Source organism: Schistocerca piceifrons, chromosome 3, assembly GCF_021461385.2.
Source record: "Schistocerca piceifrons isolate TAMUIC-IGC-003096 chromosome 3, iqSchPice1.1, whole genome shotgun sequence".
Lineage (NCBI taxonomy): Eukaryota > Metazoa > Arthropoda > Insecta > Orthoptera > Acrididae > Schistocerca > Schistocerca piceifrons.
The window spans coordinates 841,407,752-841,431,187 of NC_060140.1; the positions used below are offsets into that span (position 1 = coordinate 841,407,752).

The 23,436-nt window shown below is 44.3% G+C and overlaps 1 protein-coding gene across 1 annotated transcript in view; it reads right to left on the reverse strand.

The window, feature by feature from the left end:
- The window catches only part of LOC124789110 (calcitonin gene-related peptide type 1 receptor-like), a 151,018-nt gene that overhangs the window by 89,039 nt on the left and 38,543 nt on the right, over positions 1-23,436 (reverse strand). The window contains exon 3 of the mRNA XM_047256397.1: positions 15,993-16,107. Coding sequence (XP_047112353.1) covers positions 15,993-16,107 — 115 coding nt within the window. The remainder of the gene's footprint in view (positions 1-15,992; positions 16,108-23,436) is intronic.

A 23,436-nucleotide genomic window follows, 5' to 3' on the forward strand; every position in this document is an offset into this window, starting at 1 on the left:
TAGCAAGAGGAGAACCGCACCGGAGATGACCGCGGAAAAGACCTCGGACATTGGTGAGCGAGTTACATACAATCTGAGGCCGCGAGCTTGACTCCACTATCAGCGAAGGAGGGTAAAGCTTTGGTAACGCCAGCAACTCGTGCTGACGAAACGTCTCAAAAATTGTCAAACGTCGACCGAAGAACCCGAGACAGATACCAAAAGGCAATTTGATAGCCAGATTAGAAGCTCTTTTTGCTTTGTAAACATTAAAACCGAAAAATGGAAGAAAGTGAACATATTAAGAAGAATAGAGATAATGAACAGACAGGCACTTAAAACGCTAATTTTCTAAGGCATGCAAAACAATTTCCTCTGTCTCCAAAGACCATCATTGCCGTTAGTCACAACGCAGAGGTCAGAACCGGAACAAAAACACCATTAAGTTATGGATATCTATCATAAAGTACACCTCACTGAAGACAACTAACCTCAAGTTCTTTTTTCGGGGCACTCCAGCGTGAAATTTTTTATAAGGTTACCTTCAATAATGACATGAATTTTAATTCCATTGACTTAAGACGATGAAACCTACGACGCCGAAGTTCAGCGAATATACAGGTGAATGTGCTACCACAACAGAGAAATAGCAGAATCAGAAACAGTTACTTCCATTTACATCCGTTTACCATCTGTTCTACACAAATCTCAAGTGCAAAAAAGAAAAATCTGTTTTCAAGCCATACAAGAGATCACCAGCAAGTGGAGTACCAAGCACACAATCTGCTAGTGATGCTGCCGTGCTGTACTCGGAATAGACACTTCCCATAGTAAAAACAAATGCGATTATAGGTATGTGTGTGTGTGTGCGATAAGAGCTTGCTAGGAAATCTGTGTTTCTGTATGTAACATTGTTCATTTGTTTGCCTTATCGACTCAGTTGTGTGTATAATCAGTAAAATGTACATGTATGGATTAATATAGTACGTGGAAATGCGACAAAATATTCTACTACATTGTTACATTCCGAACGCGATATTCGTGAGAGTCAAAGGGATATAAGTAAGATCCTCAGAAGCATTGCGGTGTGAGTGCAAACTAGATTACAGGTAAAACATTATTAAGCTCAACATTATGAATTTAATTGGTTGTTATTGTATGCATAGCTTCATTAATAACTACTCGATATGACGCTTACTATAGACAATTCACAAGTAAACATATAATTTTAAATGTCATACTAACTTTGAAGCTCATTTTCTCACAATCGTGATTTTGTCACTTGCAGCTCTTTGCTTTTAACCACCTCAGTTGCAATTTATTGGAACTTTTACTAATGCATTGTGCTAAACACTGATGTCAACAAATTGTAGCGGGTGCTCAGTTGTCCCTACCACTGCAACAAGCAATGCCTTCAAATACCATGCGCAAGATTCTCTATATTCTCTCGCTCGCAACGGTCAAACGATTAATCCTACAGCAAAAATCAGCAGGACATTTTTGTAGCAAATTTAGTGTAATTAAATTTTTCACTGGGTTGCGTTTTCCCTGGAGGCCATGGTTTTCTAGTTATTTCAGAAAAAAGCGTTTGGAGTCCACTTTCGTTTTTTTTTTAATGATAATAATTCGAAAACAACGGCCGCTAGCGAAGACATATCCCAATACAAAATTTAATTACCTTCAATTAGCCTGAATAAACTGTTACTATATAATAGTAATAACTATAATGATATAAAGCTATTATTTTTACAATCTTAGACATCTGTGGATGGTTAAAATTGAAGGTAGTGACAAGTTTAATAGAGGAGCGGGTAGGGAAAAGGGTGAAGTAATGAAGTATGACTCCCTCCCTCCTGGCCCTCCGGAACAAACCTTAGATCCACATCTAGGAAGAGCGGCCTTATTGGTGGCGTGTCCATTCAGTAAACACAACAGCCTAATCAAACTAAAATGGTAGACGCTACAAGGGAGGCGCTGTGCATCATGGACCTATGAGCATACCTTTCAAGAAGGGTTGGGTAATACATTAGTCCACTCTCATAAATACCGCAACAAGACGACAACAGGAAAAAAATCTGATAAATTCTAGCTGTTACGGAGGATCGGAGGATTCCCTACAGTTGTTCTCCACACACACCATTCGTCAACGGTATAGGAAAGAGGAGAAATGATGTGCTATAGGTACCCTCCGCAACATAACGTAAAGTTCAAAAGAGTCTAGCCGAGCGGCCTAAGGCGCTGCAGTCATGGACTGTGCGGCTAGTACCGGCGGAGGTTCGAGTCCTCCCTCGGCCATGGGTGTGTGTGTTTGTTCTTAGGATAACAAAGGTTAAGTAGTGTGTAAGCTTAGGGACTGACGACCTTAGCAGTTAAGTCCCATACGATTTCACACACATTCGAACATTTGAACATTTCAAAAGAGCCATAACACTGCTGGCACTTCTCCTCAAAGTATATGAAAGGCGTGCCTTAAACATACCTGTTAGGTGTAGGTAACTTTAAGATGTGCGAGTGTGTGTGTGTGTGTGTGTGTGTGTGTGTGTGTGTCTGTGCGTGTGTGTGTGTGTGTGTGTGTGTGTGTGTGTGTGTGTGTGAGTGAGTGTGTACTGTCAGGCTCACGTTCTATGATGATGAGAGAAGTGAGAGAGTGAAACCCAGAACCTGCACACAGGCTACCCATCTGTAATAGTACCAAAGTGGCCGCCGAGCATAACGTCCCCATCCGACGTACTTAATGTTGATGCTGATGATTTTAGGTGAGGGGGGTTCAACATCTTGGTCATCAGCGCCCTAACTAAAAGTCAGCAAGTCAGTCTCATGGTTGGAGACGAAGCCTGTCCGTACATGTGGAGCAGTTTATAATTCATTAAAGTCTGCCTTCCTTTCCCGCCAACTTAGGGATGAGGCCTGACAGTTCACAAAATTTCACCACTATTGTAATACTGCATTCAGTATCGATGAGAATGATGGGTAGATCTACATGGAGACTTAGGGCTGCCCTGACGTCAGTACACTACTGGCCATTAAATTTGCTACACCAAGAAGAAATGACGTTTTGCCATTCGTGCACCTAGGTTCGTCGTTGAGTACGCTCGCAGGCGCTCCTGTCTGTGATGCAGCGTCAGGGATAACCGCAGTCATGGTCTCGGGGCTGATAGTCCATGCTGCTGCAAACGTCGTCGAACTGTTCGTGCAGATGGTTGTCCTCTAACAAACGTCACCATCTGTTGACTCAGGGATCGAGACGTAGCTGCACGATCCGTTGCAGTCATGCGGATAAGATGCCTGTCATCTCGACTGCAAGTGATACGAGGCCGATGGGATCCAGCACGGCGTTCCGTATTACCTTCCTGAACCCACCGATTCCATATTCTGCTAACAGTCATTGGATCTCGACCAACGCGAGCAGCAATGTCGCGATACGATAAACCGCAATCGCAATAGGCTAAAATCCGACCTTTATCAAAGTCGGAAACGTGATGGTACGCATTTCTCCTCCTTACACGAATCATCACAACAAAGTTTCACCAGGCAACGTCGCTCAACTGCTGTTTGTGTATGAGAAATCGGTTGGAAACTTTCCTCATGTGAGCACGCTGTAGGTGTCGCCACAGGCGCCAACCTTGTGTGAATGCTCTGAAAGGCTAATCATCTGCATATCACAGCATCTTCTTCCTGCCGGTTAAATTTCGCGTCTGCAGCACGTCATCTTCGTGGTGTAGCAATTTTAATGGTCAGTAGTGTATATAAACGCACATTGCCAAAATATACTGAACTGAAAGTGGCACACCACTAATCTCAAGGAAAGGTGGATTCTCCCACCAGAGGAGGAAGCCATGTGTTAAAGGGCTATATCCAATAAGCCACCTGGTAAGCACAACCTCCTTCCAGCAGTGAGGGTGACAAGAAGTCCGTCATGCGTGTGCAGTCAACTTGAGCGCCCGCAGTTTGTTTTCTATAACCTTCAACCATCCAATGGACATATCACTACCCACAGTGTCATATGGCCTCAGTCCATGAGACACAGTGGAGAGGCTTGGAATTTAATCCAGGGCATTTGGGCAGAGTCTGGTGGCCAGAAGGTTTCTTTTCCACTTGCCAGCCAAGTACTGCTAGCGAAAATATCATCCTTCACGAGGACTCTAAGATGCTTATCTCTGAGTTGTGTCGCCTCACAGGCATGAGTAAGAGACTTTGGTGATAGAGGGCAGCTATCCCATTAAAATTGTAATCACCTAAAGAAAACATATTGGGAGTTGTAAGCTGAGAAATTGGTAGATAGAAAAGAACGAAATATAGGAGCAAAGAAGCCACCTTATGGACGTGGCATCAGTGTTTTGGATCACAATTGGGGCTGGTAATCGTGGTAAACCGTCGCTGGTAATGAAATAGGAACGAGGACGTGGGAGGCTGGCCTTCGATTAGCCGGGAGACAGAAGTGGGTGAGTCTGGTGGCGTTATCGCGGTCAGGGGGGCCGGCCAGGCAGTGGCGGGCTTTGCAGGGGCTCAGGGGGAGAGCCAGAGAGGAGAGCAGGCAGCCGCTATCTAATCGCCCCTGACAGCTACCGTCTGTCAGCAGCTGGGCCCTCCATGACCCGCGCCCCACAAACCCCATTACGCTCCCTGTCCGGAGGTGCAGGCGCGCGCGCCATACCGTGATATCTCGAGACGTCACAGTGCAGAGATTCTCCGTGCCTGACAGGGCTGCCACCACTCCAGATGATCGACCGTGGCCACTTTTTAACACACGCTCGCAGCCTGCCAGAGATAGGAAGAAATGAGAACTCTCTTCTCGCGAACCAAGAGGAATCGAGCACACATCCGGGAACCTCAATAAGTACAGCAACTAGTCCCATTCTTTCAGTGATCCACTTGCAGTGTCCCTTTACGCAGTTAAAAGAAGGATGTGTACAAGGTGGGGCAAATAGGTGTTATTAAGTATTTGTCTGCTATGGTTTAATAGTGTGCCGTAAATGATACGTCTTGTGATATTGGTCTCTTGTAGCCCTGAAAATTCTGTATCTCACGCAACGATGTCTCAATTTACATTTTATATAGGAACGGTGTTTTGTTGACCGTAAAGACATTTTACGAAAATTCTAGATGACACACGCATTCAGCACCACATTTGGTCCCATTAACTGCACCATTCGGAATGACGACTTCTCGGTGAGACTACAAAAAAATGGTTCAAATGGCTCTGAGCACTATGGGACTTAACATCTGAGGTCATCAGTTCCCTAGAACTTAGAACTACGTAAACCTAACTAACCTAAGGACATCACACACATCCATGCCCGAGGCAGGATTCGAGCCTGCGAACGTAGCGATCGCGCGGTTCCAGACTGTAGCGCCTAGAGCCGCTCGGCCACTCCTGCCGGCGGTGAGATTACAGTACAGAACTAATGTCAAATTATGATGACAAAATTTGTGTGGGCATCCCAGCATTCTGTGAAACGTTTTCCTTCTTTTTTGGCATATTTATTAAATGTTTTGAAAAGACTGCATCTCTAAATTATTCCAGGAATGGCCACATGACGACCTGCCTCAGTTGTAACCCCGGAGAATGTGTAACACGTGCGAAAGTAATTCATTGAGTGTCTCACAACATCAACAAGACGTGCACCACAGCAACTCAGAATGTCACGATGGTCTCTTCAGCTAATAATTCAAAAGAGCTTAATCTTTGCCCTCAACAAACATTGCCAGCCTTTCAAGGACAGTAATGTGGAGCGGCGATATTCTTTTAGAAATAAGGTGATTAAGACCTTTGAGAAAGCCACAGTCGATAGGGACCTGATCTGGGTTAGTGATGAGGCACACTTCCGTCTCAGTGGGTTCGTCAATATCACAGAACTGGCTTCACCGAGAATCCAGTCGGTCAAGCTGCTCCTCGTCTTCATCAGCAAAAAAGTCACTGTTTTGTGCGCAATCAGTGCAAAATGCATTATTGGGCCCAATTCTATTGAGAGACCTGTCACGGTAAGCAAAAGCAGACAGATACTGGAACATGAATTTGTACCGGCTGCAATACGCAGCCCAATGCTCTGAACTACTGGTTCATACGGGACGGAAAACGTCCACACCATATTACATATATTGCAGATGTCTTTGATTTGCTTCAAGAAGTGTTCAGAGATCATTTCGTTGCCCTGATCACCTCAGCATTCATTGGAAAAATTGTGGAATCACCACCTTGTAGTCCCCATCTCAACGCATATGGTTATTCCTTATGAGGTTATCTAAAGGACGGAGTCTTCGAAGATGCATTTGCAACACTCCACGGTGTTGGTACTGCAATTCCCAAAGAGATTCTTGCAGTCTAAAATGATGTTCTCCAGAAAGTCATCATGGAATTTAGTTCAAGGCTCTACACACATTGCTGTAGGAGAAATGCACTTTGAAAACCTTCTGAGTTAAATTTCATCTTGTCTGCTACAGCACAAATTTGATGACAAGAACCTACCACCTCACATTAACTCGCAGAAGACTAAATTTCGAACACCTATTTTCTGCCACCCTGTAACTTCGACATCCAAACTAGCCACTGTAGTGCTACAACCAAAGGTGAAATCCTACTAGATTACAACTAGTGTTCGCCGAAAGATAAACTGTAATTTGTCTGAGTCAGTTCCACAATAGTCAGTCTTTATCGTTTTTGATGTGTTTCGCAATTTAAAAAGAAAAGCAGCTGACGAAGGCGTTCTTTCGCAAGAAAACTTTCGTATCAGCTTCAACTAACAACTGCAACAAGATATGTGCATTCCAACATTCAGTTGTGAACAGGCAGTGTTAAGTAGTAGACGTACTGTCGTAATGTGTTGACATATTTGTGTCACAAGTCGCAATGGAACATCTCTAAATCATGGGTGAAATACATTCTCGTGAATGTTTTGAAGAAGATAAAAGTGTGTGAAAAGTTTGCCCCGCACGCCCGTCGTGACTTGGTTAAAACGATAAAGACGGACAATTCTTTTCTGAAAAATATCGTCACTGATCACAAGATTTGGTGTTAACAGTGCGTACCTGCCACAAAACGAGGAAGTGCAGAGATTCACATAAACCCATTTGATGACATAAAGGACATTCAAGCAAACGTGAGGCACGAGTAGAACAACATGCCGAAGATGGAACTTATCTGACAGTTTCACATGGTTGTCTGAACCTTCCATGCGTTTTATTCGAGTGCGGAGGCTATTCAGAGCGCCCGAAACATTAAAATAGACATATTAACTTTTCTTGTTTAATATTACGAGGGCAGTTCAATAAGTAATGCAACACATTTTTTTTCTCGGCCAATTTTGGTTGAAAAAACCGGAAATTTCTTGTGGAATATTTTCAAACATTCCCGCTTCGTCTCGCATAGTTTCATTGACTTCCGACAGGTGGCAGCGCTGTACGGAGCTGTTAAAATGGCGTCTGTAACGGATGTGCGTTGCAAACAACGGGCAGTGATCGAGTTTCTTTTGGCGGAAAACCAGGGCATCTCGGATATTCATAGGCGCTTGCAGAATGTCTACGGTGATCTGGCAGTGGACAAAAGCACGGTGAGTCGTTGGGCAAAGCGTGTGTCATCATCGCCGCAAGGTCAAGCAAGACTGTCTGATCTCCCGCGTGCGGGCCGGCCGTGCACAGCTGTGACTCCTGCAATGGCGGAGCGTGCGAACATACTCGTTCGAGATGATCGACGGATCACCATCAAACAACTCAGTGCTCAACTTGACATCTCTGTTGGTAGTGCTGTCACAATTGTTCACCAGTTGGGATATTCAAAGGTTTGTTCCCGCTGGGTCCCTCGTTGTCTAACCGAACACCATAAAGAGCAAAGGAGAATCATCTGTGCGGAATTGCTTGCTCGTCATGTGGCTGAGGGTGACAATTTCTTGTCAAAGATTGTTACAGGCGATGAAACAAAACGGCAATCAATGGAGTGGCGCCACACCCACTCCCCTACCAAGAAAAAGTTTAAAGCCATACCCTCAGCCGGTAAAGTCATGGTTACAATCTTCTGGGACGCTGAAGGGGTTATTCTGTTCGATGTCCTTCCCCATGGTCAAACGATCAGCTCTGAAGTGTATTGTGCTACTCTTCAGAAATTGAAGAAACGACTTCAGCGTGTTCGTAGGCACAAAAATCAGAACGAACTTCTCCTTCTTCATGACAACGCAAGACCTCACACAAGTCTTCGCACCCGAGAGGAGCTCACAAAACTTTAGTGGACTGTTCTTCCTCATGCACCCTACAGTCCCGATCTCGCACCGTCGGATTTCCATATGTTTGGCCCAATGAAGGACGCAATCCGTGGGAGGCACTACGCGGATGATGATGAAGTTATTGATGCAGTACGACGTTGGCTCCGACATCGACCAGTGGAATGGTACCGTGCAGGCATACAAGCCCTCATTTCAAGGTGGCGTAAGGCCGTAGCACTGAATGGAGATTACGTTGAAAAATAGTGTTGTGTAGCTAAAAGATTGGGGAATAACCTGGTGTATTTCAATGCTGAATAAAACAACCCCTGTTTCAGAAAAAAAAATGTGTTGCATTACTTATTGAACTGCCCTCGTAAAAAGGAAAACCCTTCCTAATAATGTGCAATGTTTGGTTTATTTGGTCACGAACTGGCTTTCGGTTTTCAAGGTCATCTTCGAATGACAACTGAATGTCGCAAACACAGATAAACATGATGTTCTACTTGCACAGATATTAGTTGCACAGACCATTTCTTTTTATTATTAATCGAATCTCGAATCTTTTTGGGCTGAAGGGGGTGTATGTGGTTTCTCAGAGCAGAACGGGGTGTTAAATTGCTTTTAGATTACATTCTTAAATAACACTTTAAGGAGTTATCTTCTTTGCTAAAAATGTACTCAATGATCTCACTGATTTATTTCGATTAAACTTTGACATTAATGACATCAGACGTGTTATGTTCTATCAATTGACTTGGATTCCACGAAGACTGTCGATTTTACGGAAACATCGATCATTTTCGATTAAATCTTCTCGCTGTCATCACTACCTACATGTGTGGCCGTGGCCGGCCGAAGTGGCCGTGCGGTTAAAGGCGCTGCAGTCTGGAACCGCAAGACTGCTACGGTCGCAGGTTCGAATCCTGCCTCGGGCATGGATGTTTGTGATGTCCTTAGGTTAGTTAGGTTTAACTAGTTCTAAGTTCTAGGGGACTAATGACCTCAGCAGTTGAGTCCCATAGTGCTCAGAGCCATTTGAACCATTTTTGTGTGACCGTACAGTCCAATCCTCACAGTATTTTGATCCATGTAGTAAACAGGATGTGCAAAAAGTTTGGTTAATATAGCTCCAGGACTTCCAGAGCCGCACCGAAACGCGTACGCATAGTTTCATCTGAATCTGCACAACAGTCCGATACTACATATCACATATTATGCACTATTTCAGTCATAATTTCTCTTCACGTATGAGCAACACACAGAACTGAAATCAGAACTAGGCTGACACTGTTATTCTGATCCATAGAGAAGACGTACTCCGCACGGCAATGGCTCATATCAAAATCCGTAGCAGCACAGGACTCGAACCTGTGACCTCTGTTGCGCTAGTCACCGATGCTACCCCGAACTCACGGATGTCTGTTGCCCAGGCAGCAGCTCAATCACCATGACGCTCCCTGCGGCAATTGGCTATATTTTCGGAGCCCACGCGTACCGTTACTCTTCAGACAACTTCAAAATTCTAATCAAAAGCTTTTTCAAAATTTTTGTTCTTTTGTATTTTCATATTATTTTTTGATAGTTGATGGAACAGTTTGTAGCAGAATTGTATGTATTTGTTATTACAACTATAATATATTACATTTTCAATGCAAAATATACCTTTTGATGCAACCCTCTAATTTGTTTCACGATTCAATAAATCAGTGGCAATCTCGAATTTGCTGCAGTAAAGGGAAACTTGCTCGAAATAGAAACGCTTACAAGTCCGAAAACTGAAAACTTTGGTCTCCTCTGGTTTACGGAGAACTGAGAAGCGAGACCTGAGAAACGAGAGGCAAGAACGGAGAAATGACAAATTAGAATCGAGAAATGATAAGCTGAAATCGAGAACCGATAACCGTCAACTAAGGAGTGATAATTGACAAGCGCGGTCGGTTCTCCAGAAGGCAGAGAACTCGGAGTCTAGAGTTCGCAGAGCTCGGGGTTCTCGGAATTCCCATGGTTGAATACGTCCCTCTGCAGATCAGACTAACGGTAACTGGTGATAGTATGGCTCAGTCTTAAAGAAAATCGCAAAGCTACTTAGACACTTTGTAACGTAATTGTCGTCTTGCACTGAAAGCGTAGCTTTCCTTGGAGGCCGGTCGGGGTGGCAGAGCGGTTCTAGGCGCTACAGTCTGGAACCGCGCGATCGCTACGGTCGCAGGTTCGAATCCTCCCTCGGGCATGGGTGTGTGATGTCCTTAGGTTTAAGTAGTTCTAAGTTCTACGGGCTGATGACCTCAGAAGTTAAGTCCCATAGTGCTCAGAGCCATTTGAACCATTTTTCCTTGGAGCCGGGAGAAGAGCAATATTTGGTTCTCACGCTGGCACAATTGATGGTGGCTGCTGGGCCGAGCGAGCCGCGTGCTTGCCTACCGCTGCGTGCAATACGTCACACATACCTCTATGAATCTGAAGAAGTGTTGTTCAGTAGTAATCGGTCTTTTTCATACGCAGTATACCAAATCTTATGGCTAACGCTACCATGCAGTTAAAATTTCAAATCAATAACTTCAATACTTTCGGAGATATAATTTTTTTCCTAAAACCATTATAACCGAGCTGGCATTGTAAATTGAGTTAGATACTGTAATGCATTCGTCTACAGTATCAATTCAAACTATATCGAAGAGGCTAGGTTTATATTATCTAATTTTCTCACATTTTCTTTAGTTTCATTACCACAGATTTATGACTTAATAAAAAGTACTTAGGAAAATTCTTATTTCACCGTCTTTTGGTTGTGTGTGTGTTTTGGAGAGACAGAGAGAGTGAATGGAGGACATACGTTAAGTGAGAATGTGATATTTTATTAAAACTATGTTAATGTGTGCGTGAGAAAGTTGTTGTGCAATAGGGAATTTCTGACGTGTTTCCGTATGAGTCTGATTTCGTAAAAGGCAGCCAGAAGGGGCGCTCAGAATCACATTTATTAGTAATTTAATATTTGGAAAGGAATAGCATTTTGTTTTCGTTAAATTTGATTTAGTTTCGGAAGTACCAAATTTCTGAAGTAAATTACTTTTGGTAATTGGCTGACATTCATCATCTACGTCTACATCTATGCTCCGCAAGCCACCTGATGGTGTTTGGCGGAGGGTACCTTGAGTACCTCTATCGGTTCTCGCTTCTATTCCAGTCTCGTATTGTTCTGCACATTAGAAGTACCGCGAATATAGAAGTACTCGAGATGATCTGATTAGCCGCTTAACAAACTAGTCAATAGGAATTCAACGTCTCCCGCACGTTTGAGTAGGGCTTTGTGTCTCAGCTCCATGAGTCGAGGTAGTCGCTCGGGAGCGGTCTTCCTGTAAACACCTATGTTAAACCACGCTGATCGAATTTGTACCAAAATGAAGAAATTCGCATGTGTTATCCGTTCTCGTGTCATTGACGAAGAGCGACTGCACTTTCGAGTATTTTGTGAAATTTGGAACCTTGTGAATGGTTTACGTAAGGGAATATTAGCGTGTGAACATTTCATGTCGTCCACAAATTCTGAGTGGCGGGTTTCGTGCAGATAACGAGACATTATGGCGAACACTCCTTTACAGGAAGCCTACTGAACGACTGAATGTGTTAATTCGCAAGTAGTCGTGGGTCAGTGACCGTTTAGGACGTTTAAAATATCGGGTCTGACTAAATATCTTCTGTCTGCTTTCGGATGTGGACTTGGTACAGAGACAGCCAGTAACATTGCAAAATTGATGCCGGGATGTTAAACGCGGACTTGACAGACATTTTCCTTGTTTGAAGACAATAAACCAAGGGAAAGCAAATTTTTTCACATTTTTTCAAACGACTCACGCAAGAATCCCGAACGCTCGATAGTTTAACTTTCAGCTGCTGTCCATGGACTGGAGACATCTGGCCTTTGCGTGGTAGGTATTTACTCGAATTTTGGTCAACTCTGCTTTTGTCAGCTAAACCAGCGTCTACCATCGCAGAGTGAAGGGGCAGATAACCTGAAACCTATGCAGATAGGTAGACCTGTAGTTTAAAGGATAGTGAAACGCCGACCCCCTCCACCGCATCTTGTCGACTAGTCTGCTGCGAGAAGAAGACGGTAGAAGGAAGCCAGAGACGTTAAACGCAATATTTAACGAGTAATTAACACACAAAAATCGTACAGATTTACCATCACTATACTACAGAACAAACTTTCAAACAGATGATTTAGCCGGCCGCGGTGGTCTCGCGGTTAAGGCGCTCAGTCCGGAACCGCGCGACTGCTACGGTCGCAGGTTCGAATCCTGCCGCGGGCATGGATGTGTGTGATGTCCTTAGGTTAGTTAGGTTTAAGTAGTTCTAAGTTCTAGGGGACTGATGACCACAGATGTTAAGTCCCATAGTGCTCAGAGCCATTTGAACCATTTTTAGATGATTTACAAATAAACAATCCATGTCTTGGGAAGGAACTGATCAGTTGAAAACTAGTGAGCATGAAGGCGCTGACTGAATTTCACTTTGGTTTTACAGAGAGTCGCTGCGGCAGTTGTCGCTCTCTTAGCTTCTGTTTATCGTGAATCCCTTGCACAGGGAACATTCCCAAGCAACTGAGATAAAGTGCAGATAGACTGTATACGCTACACATTTTGGACCATTTCTGTAATATTAGTCTGCTGCATAGTCTAGGCTCTGATAAACTCAGTTGTCTAAAGAGGTATAAGCGTCTGTTCATAAATCAGAATGGGCCATTCGTAGTGAAACGTCCCCTTTGAACAATTATACATGACTGTGCTTAAACTGACACACAATATTTTGTTAGCGCAACGCAATCTGACTTTCAATATTCCCTACAAACGAATGGCCCTGACTAACATTAAACTATACCTTTCACAAATCACTTACCTCACAAAAATCTTCGCTACTCAAGCTACCGCAATACAGCGAGCGCCACTACTGCCAGCTAAATAAAAGATTCAAACTACTGAAGGCACTAACTACTGATAGGGATAGTTAGCAAATGAAAGATTTTAATAGAGAACAAACGATGTATATACCTTGATATCATCATATATAAATATAGCAGTTCATGACAAATTTCAAAACTCCGCCATCTCTCTCCCCACATCCACCGCTGCTGGCGGCTCACCTCCAACTGCGCAACGCTACGCGCTGTTCACAGCCAGCTGCCTAACACTACAATGGCAGACAACAATGCAAACCAGCCACAGACTGCACACAGCACAGCCAGTGATTTTCAGAGCGCTACGTGGCGTTACCAATATAAGAACCTAAACAGCCTACTTACAGTAGAAAACAACAATAAATCCCTTTCACACACAATATCCTGTGAACTGTGTATGCAGGTCAACAGGCAGTTTTCATATTCCGACATATCCGGAATGTGTTCCAGTATACAAGGGTTATGGCTGTTCATCACATACAGAGGTAACATCAGATGTGCCCGAGGACAACGTGATAAGACTATTTCTGGTTTCCATCTGCAGAAATGATCTGACGGAAAAGGTGAACAGCAACAGAATAATATGTCCTATTATGTAGAGAAAGTGTCGTCCTGTGGGGGAATTCAAGTTGACTTCGACAAAATTTCTGTTTGGTGTAATAATAGCAACTTGCCTTAAAGACGATAAAAGTAAGTACCGATGAGGACCAACATTCCTGCAACTTTAGAACACAATACCTGTAGCTCTGCTCCTTTACGGACTCACGTGGACTGCACTTATAGTAGTAATACTGAAGAACGATATGTAACAGACAGAGTTCATAAAGTCAGTTGCAGAGAAGGTGAATGACCATTTGCGGCTTACCGGGAGAGTTATTGGACAGTGTAGCACACGTATAAAGGAGATTGCATGCACAAAACTTGTGTGACGTATTCTTGAGTACAGCTCGAGGGTTTGGGATCCCTGTCGTGTATAAAAGTGGATGCATTTTTGTTAATTTTTCATGTATTATACCCTAGCTCTGGAGCTGTCGAAGAAATGTCTGGAAAACTGAGAAAACTTATAGCCATCAAGAGAAAAAGCGATGCTATAGGCTTGAGGCAATCCTGTCACTACTACAAATAATCAAAAACGGCCAAAAAATTTTCTAAATTTTCTAAATTTTTCAGTACGAGAATAAAACATTTAAAGTTATCTTAAACAAAACTGAAGGAACTCTTGCGATCAATTGAGAGGATCTTATATCTTCACTCGTGTTAATTTTCGCCTTTTTTGTAAGTTTGTTGTTTAGCGTTACTCCTGATTGGGTATTATATTAATGCAGCTACAGATGGTCATGCCGTCTCCAGCGGTTATAATTGACCTTTTCACGCTGTGAATGGACGGTAAATTATTATTGTTGTTGTTGTACCGTGGGCGCGCTTGGCGTACTACAGGGTGACCCAAAAGTCCGTTAAGTACTGATAATTCTATAAATCACAGAATAATGTTAGAGATGTAAAATTTGACACATTTGTTTGGAATTACATAGGGTTTTATTAAAACAAGAAAGTGCACAAAATGACGAACAGGTGGCACCTCATATGACAGAAATGCAATATTTTAGCAAACACTATATTCTTTAAAAAAATGCTCAACATGTCGGTCGTCATTCATCAACAGTACTTATATTCGAGAGTAAATATTGTGAACAGCATTGTTCAGCATGTTAGTGCTATGGTGAGAGTTCCCGTCAAGACCTTTACCTCTTCGAACACATTTCTTATGGCGAAAGTATCTTAAAACTGCAATAGCGAATTCTCCATTCTAATAGTACAGCTTCACGAGCAGTATCTTTTCTGGTGGAGTCAACACGCCGCGATCGCTGGCACATCTGAGTCCCACTCTCGCTACAGCTCATTTTAGGCAGGATTCCCATGCTGAGTCACTGACGTGTTGCTGTCCAGCGCCATCTGTTGGCCAATTTTTGCACTCGTTTTCGGTTTCAACATAACTCCATGTCATTTCAATCATAAGTGGCAATTTTTACCTCTGTACCTTCATTATTCCGTGAATTAGTGCATTTTCAAATGTTTACGGACTTTTGGGTCACCTCGAACGTTAGTGGGAGCTGGTCGGCCGCGCTTGCTAGGTGCAGACGCGTTGAAAAGTGTGTGTTTGGAGGTAATCGGTAATATGTTTAGTCTATCAATTCCTACCACGTTTTCACTGTATGAAAAGAATCAGTGTGAAGTAGTTAATTGTGTATGGCCGCATACAGGACGTGTAGTTTGAACAGGTTTGCAAGGAACAACAGTTTCAATAATAAATCATGCAATCTGTGTGCCTGCATTAGTTGTTAGCAAAGGAATACATGTATGTGGGCAGTTAGAAGTGGAGAGGAGGAACGTAGCACTGCCGCTATTAACACCTGTCGTAGTCTTACACACTGTTCCACAACACAGCTTTGCATCAGAAATGATGTAGTGTTTTCATCCTCCTATTAAGGTACTTTTATATTATTTTGAACAGTCTTCAAGTCCATTTTGCTGCTGTCTCTTTGTTGGTTAGGAAACACATTCAGGAAAATGTGGTTATTTTTCACGTGTACACACACCCCATGTTTTTTAATGGAAGATTACAAAGTTCTCACAATATGCACGTATGTTATAAATATAGTTAACGATTAGCTTTACTCTTGTATTTATTTGCAGGTGGATCCCTATTCAGTGTGTGGGTGTGTGTGTGTGTGTGTGTGTGTGTGTGTGTGTGTGTGTGTGTGTGTGTGTGTTTAAGTAGTGGTAGTTCTGCGTTGGGACGTTCATGCTAGTAGTCGCACACACGGATGCGTAATGGACACGCGCAGTGCATAACTGGAAGTTGCTACCTGGTAACGGGACGGCAGCATGACGGCCAGGGTGAAGGCGATCTCGAACAGTGAGTAGAGCAGCAGTGAGCTGAAGAAGTGCTTGTGCAGCGAAACGCGGTGGCTCTGCAACTGCCTGAAACCAAAAAATTAAGAAACATACACACGAAAGTGCCAAAGAAAGTGGTATAGTCATGCGTATTCAAATACAGTGATACAGAAACAGGAAAAATACGGCGCTGCGGTCGGCAATGCCTATGTAAGACAAGTGTCTGGCGCAGTTCTTTGATCGGTTACTGCTGCTACAACGACGGATTACCACTCTTTAAGTGAGAGTCAACGTGGTCTTATACTCGGTGCTCGAACAATGGAAAACAGCATCTCAGAGGTACCGATGAAGTGGAGATTTTCCCGAATGACAATTTCACGAGTGTATCGTGAACATCGGGAATCCGGTAAAACAACAATGTCCGACATCGCTGCAGCCAGAAAAAGATCCTACAACAACTGAAGAGAATCGTTCAACGTGACAAAAGTGCGACGATTCCGCAAATTGCTGCAGATTTCAATGCTGGGCCATCAACAAGTGTCAACCTGGGAACCATTCAACGAAACATCATTGATGTGGGCTTTCGGAGCCGATGGCCCACTCGTGTACCCTTTGATGACTGCACGACACAAAGCTTTACGCTTCGCCTGGGCCAGTCAACACCGATATTGGACTCTTGATGACTGGAAACATGTTGCCTGGTCGGACGAGTCTCGTTTCAGATAGTATCGAATGGATGAATGGATACGGGTACGGAGACAACCTCATGAATCCATGGACCCTGCATGTCAGCAGGGGACTGTTCAAGCTGGTGGAGGCTCTCTAACGGTGTGGAGCGTGTGCAGTTCGAGTGATATGGGACCCCTGATGCATCTGACAGTTGACAATTACGTAAGCATCCTGTCTGATCACCTGCATCCATTCATGTGCATTGTGCATTCCGACAGACTTGGACAATTCCAGCCGACAATGAGACACCCCACACGTCCATAACAGCTCAAGGAATACTCATCATTGTACCGTGAATATCAGAAATCCGTCAAGCATCAAATCTCCCACATCATTATGGCCGGAAAAAGATCAGCAAGAACGGGAATAACGAGGAGGGAAGAGAATCGTTGAACGTGGCGGAAGTCCAACCTTCCGCCAATTGCTACAGATTTCAATGCTGGGAAGTCAACAAGTGTGAACGTGCGAACCACTCAACGAAGCGTCATCAATATGGGCTTTCAGAGCCGAAAGCCCACTCGTGTACCCTTGATGACTGCACAACACAAAGCTTTACGCCTCGCCTTGGCCCGTCTACACCGACATTGGGCTGTCGATGACTGGAAAGATGTTACCTGGTTTCAAATTGTATCGAGCGGATGGACGTGTACAGGCATGGAGGCAACCTCATGAATCCATGGTCCCTGTATGTCAGCTGTTCAAGCTGGTGGAGGCTCTGTAATGGTGCGGGGCGTGTGCAGTTTGAGTGATATGGGATCATTGATACGTCTAAATACGACTCTGACGGGTGACACGTACGTGAGCATCCTGTCTGAACACCTGAAACCTGAATCTATTCTTGTCTGTTATGCATTCCGACGGATTTGGGCAATTCCAGCAAGACAATGCGACACCCCACACGTCCAGAATCGCTACAGAGTGGTTCCAGGAACATTATTCTGGGTTTAAATATTTCCGCTAGCCACAAAACTCACTTCCGCCGGCCACCAAACTCCCCAGACATGAACATTAATGAGCATATCTGGGATGCCTTGCGACGTGCTGTTCAGAAGAGATCTCCACCCCCTCTTACTCTTACGGATTTATGAACAGGCGTGGAGGTATCATGGTGGCAATTCCCTCCAGCACTATTTTAGATATTAGTAGAATCCATTTCACGTCGTATTGCGCAACTTTTGCGTGCTCGCGGGGGCCCTACATGATGTCAGGCAGTTGTACCAGTTTCTTTGGCTCTTCAGTATATGTACTGGGTATTTAAAGCAGACTGAGCAACTACCGTCAGAGTCGTATCTGTTCAAGTGTTAGTAATGCTAGATGACATGCATAAATTCAGTAGGGATATGAAGGGATGAGTGGTGCCTGAATGGGATGTTTCAATAGAAATAGTGAAAGCTGCAGAAATAATTGCACAAAAAAGCTTGTAGAAATGTTCACAGAATGTGAGTGGATGAAGACCGTTCGCTACAGTGGAACGATTCTAGACTTATTCTACTTTACACGAAAGGAAAATATTAAGTTGTAAAACGCAATGGACCTACCAATCTCCTTTCCCAGTGTGCGAAACATTCACAACGTACAAAAAATAGATTTGTATAAAAAGTAGATTTCAGCAAGGCAAAGGGTTAAGCTAACTTCGTAAGAAAACGTAACACAGATGATTTTTAGCATTGAATGAAATTCACAAAGAAGTAATTAGTGTGAAACACGAAACACGACTTGTCTGAGATTCGTAAATTTTGTCTCTGGTACTAACAGTCTTTGAGTAACAATGCACAACTTCTTCTAGAATTCATTATTAGGTAGCATGGCTCACGAAAATTGGGGTCTAGTTTTTGTCATTTGTACAATGTTCAGACAGAACAAATTAGTACAATTTGATAGCTACCTGACGACAACAAACGGCCAAACATTTCTACTCATGTATGTTGTACATAAATCATGAAGGTGGTTGTTTTTAATTTGATCATAGGGAGTTCCGAAGTCTTTGCATCAAACTTCCAGGTGTGATAGATCATGCAATGGGGAACAACTTTCGTTACAGGCCATATGTTCGGTTACGCTTCCCGGCGATGTTAGGCATCTTTACTGAGTTCGTCGGCCCTAGAGCAAAGAGAATTAGGCAGACTAGTAGGATCTACTAAAATAGTGTGCTGCATACTACCTACCTTAGTAAACTGAACAAGAAAATCTTAAGAATGAGTGTCTGTAAACAGAGAAAGATATTTTAGAAACTAATCAGGAACTCGTCCTACACCTTTCACAAAAGGCAGGTGACACACATTGCATACGCATGCGGAGTGCCTGCCAGGCGAATATATATAGTGTTGCGGTTAGATGTACAGATAATTCTATTGATGTCTAGGGACAGTGTTGTGAACAGCATTAAATCCATATATACTTTATTTTCAGAATAATAATTATAGCTGTTGGGAGGAGTATGTTTTTAGGTTGGTTAATACCTCCAAGTACATGTGGCAAGAGCTAGATATTAGTGCTTGTTTTACCTTGGACAGCAGGAAAGGTGATGAAGTTTGTACACATGGACGCAAAATGGGCAGTCTACACTGACAGGTCTAGTTCACTTCACAGCACAGTTAGGACATCAGGTAGTAAACTGTCATGTGTTTGTGGGAAGACTGTTAGATGCACAGAAAAAACAACTAACACAAATGCAGGGATAAAGATTAGTGTGTGTTTGCTTCAGGATAGGCGTAATGGATTCTACATTCACTGCTATCGTAAAATTTCACATTTATGGACCTCAGTAACGATTTATTCCCTCCTGCCATAACGTTAGCTTGACACTGAAAATTTCTGAGACACAACGAACTCTAATGAAAATAATAAGGAAAATGGACCACATTTAGTTAAAAGTCAATGGCTTGTGTCGTTATGAAAGTAGTGTCTTGTTCCAACGACGCCTTCTTTGTTGGACGTTGCCACGCGGGTTTAGCCGAGCGGCCTGGCGCTGCAGTCTTGGACTGTGGGGCTGGTCCTGGCGGAGGTTCGAGTCCTTCCACGGGGATGGGTGTGTTTGTTTGTCCTTTCAACATTTCATTATTTTGTTGGACGTTGTGTACTTTTAGTGATGTAACCATAAACTCTTCCATACTTGTCTCAACAATATAACCATAAAATCATAACATTTCTTCGTTCTGTGCATCCCCGCGGCTGCCTTGAACCAAACAGAGTATCTGACACTTCTCGTTCCCTTCATGACCGCTTTCAGTTACTTTCAATGTCAGCTGACACACAACTCTGTGGAGGTAATTTAAGCCTCGTCTGCTGTAAACGTTACTGGGTGCGGACTATGTTCTCACTGCGAGAAGATATGTGAGATCTTAGAGACGATAGAAATCGCCTAGACATGTTTCTTAAACGCCTAATGACAGGTAGCAAACTGTGGTTAGCATAAAAGAATAGCCAAAGGCTAGGAGGAAGAGACAACTTTTAATAAATCAGTAACAGCTTACTCATTGGTGGAACGATATAAGATTTCTTCTGACCAATGCTGGAAGTGGAGTAAAACTTATATCTCAGGATGTGCAGAACAGGTGAGCTGTAAGGACTGGCTGCTCACAAAAGGAGTGATGTTAATGTTATGAGTGTGGTGTCAGCTGTTGTAGATCTGTAGAGGGTTCTAGTATGTAGCCATGCAACTTAGTCCATTGACGGTCATGTACGAGCAAACTATCGCCGTTTATGACCATCTGCTGCCTAGTAGTTTTACAATGTGGTAAGTGAACCTTGAGGCGCCGATGATGGGGGCGAAACCACAGTCATCTACCTGATAAACACTTGTATAATATACAGGGTATTTGAGAATTATAAATACAGACGAAAGGGACGAGTAGAGGACAATGAAACGAGCAATTCATCCCAATAAACATAGGTCCGGAAACCTATGGTTTCCCTTATCCGACTTATCCATAAGTGAAGTTATGCCAATGATACAACAGTGTCGGTGTCTGATCCTATGTTCCAGGTTATGAGTTCCCACAGTGTGCGGCAGACACACTGTGCACATGCGTCATTAGAAGTGGTTGCCACAGCCCCACATTCTTTTACAGATGACTTCAGACATCTATATCATGTACGGATGTGGTAGTGGCAAAGCACTTGAGGCAGCAAGATTGTATCATCAAGCATATCTTCAGAGTAGACAGCAAGACAGTAGTTTGTTCACGAGGTCCCATCAGCACCTCCACGAGACCATTTAATCTCTACATCTGACAGAAAGATAGACACCACGATTGAAGGAGCGTATACTGTAACGAGTGGATGCGACGCTGGGCACAAGTATCAGAAGGACTAATGCAGCAGAAAGTATTCCCCTTCGGCCGTACGGCGGATACTATACGAGGGGAAGTTGTACCCTTATCACGTACAAAGTGTTAAGCCCTTACTGCATCTGGTTTTCCAGCCCGGATCCTGCTAATGGATCCTTACACCATGTTTGATTGCTCCACAGTTCCTAGTCAACGTGTAATTTACAGACAGCTATACTACTCGTATGAACGTCCACAGACACGTTTGGGTTTATGAGAGCCCACATGCTACCAATGAAATCAGCGATATTTTCCGTTGACCTTTCGGGTCGTGTCGGTGATGATCGGTTGATAGTGTCACGTCTCTTACCTGCCCGAATTACTTGTCGTGCGCACATTTATTTTTAGTAACACAAACTAAACAACTTTTTTATGATGCTCCTTATGGTGAAAGGGTGCATATACGGTACATGCGTGATGGTACACAGGCACACGTTCATGTGGCCTTTCGGGAATACGTAGCACAAATCTGATATTGCAGTTGCCTGCGTTATTCTGAATTATGATACAAAACTCCTTTAGACATGCATGCACGCATGCATTCTGAATTATGACGCGAAGTTCCTTTGGTCGTGTACGTATGTCCAAAGGAACGTTGCTTCATAATTCACAATAACACAGGCTCTGCAATATCGTATTTATCCGCCAACACTGGGAAAGCGACTTTCAATTAAAATGTCTAATCTGTACGGGAATATACACTCCTGGAAATGGAAAAAAGAACACATTGACACCGGTGTGTCAGACCCACCATACTTGCTCCGGACACTGCGAGAGGGCTGTACAAGCAATGATCACACGCACAGCACAGCGGACACACCAGGAACCGCGGTGTTGGCCGTCGAATGGCGCTAGCTGCGCAGCATTTGTGCACCGCCGCCGTCAGTGTCAGCCAGTTTGCCGTGGCATACGGAGCTCCATCGCAGTCTTTAACACTGGTAGCATGCCGCGACAGCGTGGACGTGAACCGTATGTGCAGTTGACGGACTTTGAGCGAGGGCGTATAGTGGGCATGCGGGAGGCCGGGTGGACGTACCGCCGAATTGCTCAACACGTGGGGCGTGAGGTCTCCACAGTACATCGATGTTGTCGCCAGTGGTCGGCGGAAGGTGCACGTGCCCGTCGACCTGGGACCGGACCGCAGCGACGCACGGATGCACGCCAAGACCGTAGGATCCTACGCAGTGCCGTAGGGGACCGCACCGCCACTTCCCAGCAAATTAGGGACACTGTTGCTCCTGGGGTATCGGCGAGGACCATTCGCAACCGTCTCCATGAAGCTGGGCTACGGTCCCGCACACCGTTAGGCCGTCTTCCGCTCACGCCCCAACATCGTGCAGCCCGCCTCCAGTGGTGTCGCGACAGGCGTGAATGGAGGGACGAATGGAGACGTGTCGTCTTCAGCGATGACAGTCGCTTCTGCCTTGGTGCCAATGATGGTCGTATGCGTGTTTGGCGCCGTGCAGGTGAGCGCCACAATCAGGACTGCATACGACCGAGGCACACAGGGCCAACACCCGGCATCATGGTGTGAGGAGCGATCTCCTACACTGGCCGTACACCACTGGTGATCGTCGAGGGGACACTGAATAGTGCACGGTACATCCAAACCGCCATCGAACCCATCGTTCTACCATTCCTAGACCGGCAAGGGAACTTGCTGTTCCAACAGGACAATGCACGTCCGCATGTATCCCGTGCCACCCAACGTGCTCTAGAAGGTGTAAGTCAACTACCCTGGCCAGCAAGATCTCCGGATCTGTCCCCCATTGAGCATGTTTGGGACTGGATGAAGCGTCGTCTCACGCGGTCTGCACGTCCAGTACGAACGCTGGTCCAACTGAGGCGCCAGGTGGAAATGGCATGGCAAGCCGTTCCACAGGACTACATCCAGCATCTCTACGATCGTCTCCATGGGAGAATAGCAGCCTGCATTGCTGCGAAAGGTGGATATACACTGTACTAGTGCCGACATTGTGCATGCTCTGTTGCCTGTGTCTATGTGCCTGTGGTTCTGTCAGTGTGATCATGTGATGTATCTGACCCCAGGAATGTGTCAATAAAGTTTCCCCTTCCTGAGACAATGAATTCACGGTGTTCTTATTTCAATTTCCAGGAGTGTACATAATGGATGTGCTGGTACAGTTGTCGACGCATGGTTGACGACATAGAAGTTTGGGGCTGGTCTTAGTCATGCACGAATAGCCAAATGGCGCCGGCACGGTAGCTCAGCGTGTTCGGTCAAAGAGTTAGCTGCCCTCTGTAATAAAAAACTGAGTTACCGGATTGTTGACGGACTGAAACAGGTGTCTTGCGACGTCCGCCCCGAGCAGACGCAACGAACGAAAAAGAACAAAAT